The sequence below is a fragment of the Borostomias antarcticus genome (assembly GCF_949987555.1).
Source record: "Borostomias antarcticus genome assembly, chromosome: 12".
NCBI classification, from domain to species: Eukaryota; Metazoa; Chordata; class Actinopteri; order Stomiiformes; family Stomiidae; genus Borostomias; species Borostomias antarcticus.
The window spans coordinates 2648651-2656334 of NC_140245.1; the positions used below are offsets into that span (position 1 = coordinate 2648651).

At 44.2% G+C, this 7684-nt stretch overlaps 2 protein-coding genes across 2 annotated transcripts; both read right to left on the reverse strand.

Moving 5' to 3' along the window:
- Positions 1 to 449: 449 nt before the first annotated feature.
- On the reverse strand, positions 450 to 2574 carry foxf2a (forkhead box F2a; the record flags this gene model as incomplete). The annotated part of the gene is made up of 2 exons (XM_084447180.1): positions 450 to 622; positions 1611 to 2574. 2 exons carry the CDS (start codon positions 2572 to 2574, stop codon positions 450 to 452), a joined length of 1137 nt encoding a protein of 378 aa, XP_084303306.1.
- A 3395-nt stretch (positions 2575 to 5969) lies between these two features.
- On the reverse strand, positions 5970 to 6917 carry foxq1a (forkhead box Q1a; the record flags this gene model as incomplete). The annotated part of the gene is made up of 1 exon (XM_084447181.1): positions 5970 to 6917. One exon carries the CDS (start codon positions 6915 to 6917, stop codon positions 5970 to 5972), a length of 948 nt encoding a protein of 315 aa, XP_084303307.1.
- Between the last annotated feature and the right edge of the window lie 767 nt (positions 6918 to 7684).

Genomic DNA, 7684 nt, shown 5'->3' on the forward strand with positions numbered 1-7684 from the left:
CCATGCATTTTTTGATTTTTTTTTTTTTTTACATAGGCTATTCAGAAAGTGGTTGGATATTGCAGTTATTGCAGTTTGTCCGTTCACGACTTGTGGTAAAACACGAATGGCGAATTGACCAATAAGCACGATACAGTATTTGAAAAGAAGGCTGTTTTGATTTTCTATAGTGTCCTCATACACCAATGGCAGAGATGCCAATGGTTGAAAATAGGCTGTTTTATTTCACTGTTTTCAAGTTCGTTCATCTTTTTAGTTTTTTTTTTTTTTAGAAAACAGACTCATAGAGACTCTTCCGTGCTAATAAAAAAAAAAAATCATTTCATTTGAAGAATGAAGATCAATAATTGCGGCACGTGGGGTCTCTGAGCGATACGGATGGTTTATAGACTACTGTATATACAGTAGCCTCTGCTCCGAGATTGTTGGCCTTTAGCTTGTGTTTCCTGTCACATGACGCACGGCTTGACGTCCTGGTACGCGCTCTGGTGATGGTGGTGCAGCTGGTGGTAGTAGGACCCGCTCGCGCTGGGGTGGAGTGAAGAGATCCCATTCAAGTTCAAAACAAAATCTTTCCTGTCGCACACAGGCGAGGAGTGGCTGGAGTATCTGGATAATCCCACTGCAAAAGAGAGAGGACAAATAAATTGGTAGTCTAACATCGAGTTATGCCACACATATAGAAGGATTGAACATTTAGACTGCAATAGTTCTTTCCATAAAGCTTTTATTTTGGGTTATAACCTTTCACGGAGCATTATGCTTTTGGAGGGAATGTACCTTGCATTCTCAAAATGTCCATACTATGTTAAAATGTCAACACTGTGCTATTGTGCTTTTAAATGACACGGTGCTTTAATAAACACCGTGTCATTTCATGCAGTTTATTTAATGATCGTATTCAGTCAATTAGCAAAGGCGTATGAACACTGACTGCTGGAGCATATTACTCAAGTGACTGGTGGGCCTATTATCTTTACAACGTTGTAAAAAAATAAATAATAATAATCCAAATGATTTAGGCTATTTGTGGATGGTAGCCTGTCGGTGCAAAGTTAATTGAAATCTAATGTTTGTGTTATTTATTTCACATATAATAGGCCAGGCCTATATTAGTCCTAATCTAAGACGTTTTGGAGATTATAGGTCTATAATGAAACATTGACCACTAGCCTATGGCCTATGCCTTTAAAACCGGGCTTAGAAACAATCTGGTGCAGTGCATTTTGGATAATTTTAATGATGTATTCTTATCATAATTACGAGCCATATAACACTGAACATCAATCAATCATCATCAATCATCAATTAACAATTGAATGCGGACTAAAATACCTACAACAGGCCTACTAATCGCAGACTATAAATTACGTCAACTCATATATAGCCTACGTTTGAACACTAGAAATATCCGTTTTTTAATATTGGTTTCTTGTAGGCCTAGTTGCTCTTAGTGTTTGAGTCCCGTTGTCTTTATTTGTATGACGCTGATTTATGTTGTTGTTTAGGCCTAGTAAACACGGTTTAGACGACGTGGGCCTACATTTCTCAGACTATGTCTTTTTTTCTTTTTCACGCACATTCAAATGATATACTGTGCTAAAGCGTACCTGGAACATCAGAGTCCCTCCCATTGTGATGGAGGTAGCTCTGTTCCAGAGAGTAGGGGGGCATGCCGGAGTGCAGGCCGGAGGATGTGGGGCTATTTGAGGCCAGAGACTGCTGCTTGATGTACGGAGATACTCCTGGGGATGTCCAGTGTGAAGGGGCACTCCCGTACGGAGACTGACCATCCAAGGTGCCTACCATCGCTGAGGACGAGTATAACGGGCTACTGCTTCTGTCCGGGCAGTAGTCATTAGGCGGCACCTGACATGCAGCCATGTAGGATGACCCGGGGCTAGGCGACATGTGTGGGACATGATGGCCCCCGCCTAGCCCTTCAAAGCCCCCTGGCATGCCTGAACTAGCCATCAAGTCTAAATTGTAAGTGTTGGCATGACACGGCAAGGACGCAGACGGGGATTGGAAATCAAAATTCTGAGGGAGTATCGAAGCACCGAACCCAATGCTGTTCATCATTCGATACATCGGTTTCAAAGCTTGGCATTTCCTACGGAACCCTCGGGGTCGGCGTCGAAAAGAGCCCTCCTCGAACATGAACTCGCTGCCCGGGTCAATGGTCCAGTAGTGACCTTTGCCCGGTCTGCCGAGGCCCTTGGGCAGCTTTATAAAGCACTCGTTCAGAGACAAGTTGTGTCTGACAGAGTTTTTCCAGCCCTGGTAAGATCCTCTGAAGAAAGGGAAGCGGCTCTGCAGAAACTGATAGATTTCACTCAGAGTTAGCCTTTTGGTTGGAGAGCTCTGGATGGCCATCACGATGAGGGCGATGTATGAATACGGTGGTTTCTCGGGTCGCCTCAAGCCCGAGTTGCCCCTCTTCGCTTTGACCGATGCATTCGCCGCGTCCTCCACCGCAGGCTGCGCGCTCACCAGGGCGGCGCGCACAGCACCCACCGCTGGACCGGACGTCAGAGAATCCAGATGTTGCCGAGAGCTCTCGTTAGTCGTCATGTTTGCCATAGCCGCTTTAAAACGCGAGGACGCTGAAAGACAATAGCCAGATGAGTGGTTGGCCAACACCTTTCCCGACTCTTGGAAATCCGCTCTTGTCAGCAACTCGGCATTACTCACTGAAACGGCGTAAAAAAGACGTTCCCAAGCGCGTTAATTGCAGAGGTCAGTGCGCAGTTGCGAGTCACTGCGCGTTTATTAGCCTACTGTTGAAATCAGGATGTCCAGCTGTGTTCGGCGGCGGCTGCTCCTCCCTCGGCTCTCTCTGGCCATCGCTAGCAATAATCCTCGAGGAAAGGAAACATAAAGCTCCTCGACTTTCTTGCGCGAAGCCAGCCGGCCAAACAAAACTCGACCACCTATCAATTCTTAAATCTCTCTCTGCCCCCTAGATCCTTCTAAATCCCTCCAAGAAATCGCCAGGAACTCGAGACCCACCCCCTCCCATATCTGGCCAGGCTGGCCGCGGTCCAGGCATCATTCTGAAGGCAGAGGAAGAGAGAGAGAGCACGGCATAGAGGAATAACATAAATCTCCTCCCACCCTTCGCATTTCCAAAACACGCCATATCGCCATTTATCAAGCCAACGCATTTAGACACTCGTGTCAACACACCAAATGCTGAACGCAAACGGGCAAATCAATCCCCACACGCACGGTTTACACTATAACTTATTTATGTGGTAAACAGGCTGTTTATACAGTTATTACAGTTTATTAATCACGCCACTTGCTAGTTCTGTGTTTCAAAAACAAGTCACATCACACAGGCGGAGTGTTTGTGCTGTCACCTGCTTGACATGGAAATCTCCCATAGAGCCTAGCCCTACGGGCAGGATGCCTTGTTTGCAGTCGAGGAACACCAGTCCTCGTTGTCGTGTTCGTGTGTCTGAGGCGGTGTCCGCGGGAGACTCCGACGTTGGAAGCCTGATTTTTCCATCGGCCGCTGCCAGGATACCACACACAGCGCGGGGGTGTCAGTTTACCGCCTGGAGTCTGGATCACATCCCTGGAGAGATGAATTCATTACAGCGACGATCCAAATTAGGCCTTTTAGAGAAATAGAGAGATCTCATTTTCCATAGGTATTGTAGCCTAATGATAATCATGATGATTGTTGTTTTGTAGGCCCACAAATTGTTTGTGGTTTGCCTTTTGGATGCAATTTTAGGCCTTCTACACTAAGATGGCCCAGAGGCCTTCCTTGACATAGTCTAGGTTATTTGAAACACTATCATTAAAGACGGATGAACGAAAACGCATGCACTGAATTAATTATTTTACATTCCATCCCATATTTGTTGATGTCATACAAGGTAGGATATGCTACGTCAGTGCTCCTACATCACATTCACATTTCATCACATTCACCCTGAGAAAAACAATGCAACACATTATCAGAATGTCTTTGTTGAGCTCCACATAATTGATTTGAAGTTATTTTAGGTGTGTGTGTGTGTGGGGGGGGGGGGGGTGCACAATTGCACTATATTAACAGCCATTAATGGATTTGAAGCTGTTGTTTTAAACCACAAGCTGGATCCTTAAACCAAACAAGGTTGTGAAGATAAAATATGTTTTTCATTATAAACACAAAGGTTAATAACATAATCTCTGTAGGATTTCCGGCAACATCGAAACTAATCATCATGCTGCGTCCAGACACAGCTGTTTTTAAGGACATTTTGTTTTAAACCAAAGAATAGGCTTGGAAGGCTTTGCAAGTAATACAGGGAGATCATTACATATTAATAAATATGTTTTCTGAAATTGGGTTCAACCAAATTTTGATTCTCTCTCCCCTGCTTATGTCTGACTCCAGAGACGAGGGCTATTTGTAGCACAAGACAGAAAACATAAATAGCTCCAGAATGCCTGTATCCGTTCACAGAGCCTCACAGGACATAAATACAAGGCGGCTGTATTTCTTTCCTCAATACAGCAAACATTTTAGACGGCTGAAGTCACGCAAACAATTCTAAATAATTACTAATGATTATGATTATTATGATGATCATGATGATGATGAGGAGGATGATAATTAGGCTATTATCATTAGCAGGTAGTAGGCCTGGTAGTAGTAGTAGCCTAGTAGTAGTAGTAGGCTAGTAGTAGTAGTATGTAGCCGTACTACTAGGCCTACTAGTAGGCTATAGGCTTATTATTATTATTATTATTATGAGTAGTAGTATTAGTAGTAGTAGTAGTAGTAGTAGTAGTAGTAGTACTAGTAGTAATAGCAGTAGTATCAGTAAGTATTCATATTAGAATTAGGCTGTGCGTAATACCAGTGAATTTATTACGCATTATTATTATTATTATTATTATTATTACGCTATATCATTGATGATTTAATTCCCAATCACAATAACATATCATGTAGCACATAGCCTTTTCCCCCGAATATAGCTATTGTGCTTATTTAAACATTTGTCTCAATTTGATGATGATCCCCCTGCCTTCTTTTCAGCTGGAGAGGGGTAAGACGTCATCTATATTGGTCCAGTAGTCTGTCTCTATTGCAATGGTTCTGTAGAGGACTTTCTGCTTTTTAAGATTGTTTTGGAATTCAGGAAATGTGATGAATCATACCCTTAAATGTGATAGCCTACTTATAATTGAAGATACTGTAAAGGGATTGATTCATGAACGCAGATCCAACACTTGCACGCATACCAATTTCAATTTCGCGTTTGACATTATTTAAAGGTCACAGTGCAACAATGGTACGTGTGTTTGTCAGTAATACAAGTTATCTTGAAGGCACCTCAACATTATTATTAGTTACAATTAACTGTTGTAAATGGGTCAGACAGACCGCTAATGATAAATCACTTTTCATGTCAAGATGTAGCCTAGACCACCCTAATATGGCTACTTTATTATAGCCAAAGATAATAAAGAGATAACAAAATACAATTTCAATGTAAAAGTGCACTCTTTATTATGATACAAAATGTCCTATGTGCTTTTGACAATATACAAATATAGCTATAAAACAAACAGATTGACTTGATCACTTAAAGACATGCCAAAAGTAAAGTTGTAAACCAGCACATTTAAATGGTCAAGTGGTAAAAATAAAATAAAAATCATTAACAATACCAGAACAAGCTATGGCCATAATAAAATATCTAGCGCACAAATGCCATTCTAAAAAGGATGACCAGTGAACGCCCGAAGCACTGAGATAGGCTAGCTCTTTGTCAGCTGACACCCCAGTGGATGCCAGTTTCATGACAAGATAAAAGCCTATTGAAAAAGAGCTCTGTCTTAAACGATTGGTTGTCGAAATCAAGGAAATGCAACAACAAAATGCAGTCCGTTTATTAGACCACACGCTGTACAATTTGTGCAAACCGCTGTCATGCCGCGTGCCCCACCCCTCAAGTCCGTCACAATAACAGCTGGTCTATTTTCATTGGCTGGTATACATCTTGACGTAACGCAGCCGATGCAGCGGGCATCATCTGGTAAACGGACGCGTCTGGTGTGTAGGTCTGGTGTCCGCCGTCCTCCCGGTGGCTCCCCTCCGAGTACGCCGCGCCGCCGTACGCCCGCAGCACACGCGCGGCGTATGAGTTCACGTGGAACACCGACTGGGAGAGCGGTAAAGTGACAGGTGGAGTCAGATGAGGCATCATCCAGCTCGTGAAACTCGGCCACTTCAAGGCAGCAACGGCGGAGCTGGACTCATCCAAACACGCCTCTCTCTTGAATGGCTTGCTGAGGATACTGTCGATAGCGAAAGAGCTTGAAAACTTGGCACCGGATACGGTTTTGGAGACGGGTTGAGACTCCGCGGTGTTTGGCACGTGCTCGGGGACGTCTTGCTCTTTGCCGGTCTTCTTGTTGATGCGCTTTCTCCTGCGTCGGAACACCCCATCAGCAAACGTGTACTCGCTGTGAGGATTCAGCATCCAGTAGTTGTCCTTCCCCCACGGTCGGGACGGGTCCCGGAGCACTTTTAGAAAACAGTCGTTAAGTGATAAGTTGTGTCTAACGGAGTTCCTCCAGCCGGTGTAGCTGCCCCTGAAGAATGGAAACTTCTTCATCAGGTATTCGTTTATCTCCGCCAGAGTCAGCCGTCCCGAGGTGGAGTCACGGATGGCCATGGCAATCAGTGCAATGTAAGAGTATGGAGGCTTTGGCCTGCGTGTGTATGGCTTGCCCTTGCCCTCGGCGCACGGTGTGACAGGTGGAGGACTGTGCGCCACGCAGTCCCCATCCGACCCCAGCTCCTCCTCGCCGGACAGGGGTGACCGCACGCTGCCCTCGGCATCACTGCACAGCTCCAGCGACTTCATGTCGTAGTGACCTCCACAGAACACTTCCAGTTTCATGTTTTCTGTTATTTCAGCCCCCACCCCAAAAAACGTATATCCAATTTGATCGGATGCCCAAGTATAACCAGGCACGGCGTCAGAGAGGTAACAGTTCGTCTGAGTGAAACGTTCACTGGAAGAATGTGTCAACGCACAGGTAGAGAAATCCCAGAGACACCTAATGAAATGTCCGCTGTCATACCTTTAGGAGAACCCGAGCTCGACTCACCTTCTGGGTGTGTGTCGAGCACTTTATAGAAGGCTCACCTCAGGACCAGCCCAGGAGGGCGGGGCTACACCATGTCGAGCATTTTGCATAGTTTTGCAATACTAATTCTGTTTATTAACACTGATAATATGGAAGCCAATCATTTTGGGTTTAGGGTCGGATTTGCTTGGCGTTTAAGAGCTAGTGGGTTTAATAGCTCCTTAATTCTCCCAAACACAACCAAGTTTGTTTGTTTTGACTCACCTGTGTAACTGGATCTGCTCACGGGCGCAGTTACCTCGACAGTGTTCCACCTGACGCAACCAGGTGGCGTGCGTTTCCTTTGCATTCGTTCTGTCCCTGTTGTTGAAGGATAATATTTTGAGTTCCTTATTATCTGTTATATACAGGTCCTTATACATATATAGGCTACACTATCTTTATTTATTTATTTATTTGTTTGTTATTCATTCATTCATCCATCCATCCATCCATCCATCCATCCATCCATCCATCCATTCATTCATTCATTCATGCATGCATTAATTCATTCATTGTTATATTGATTTGATTAATC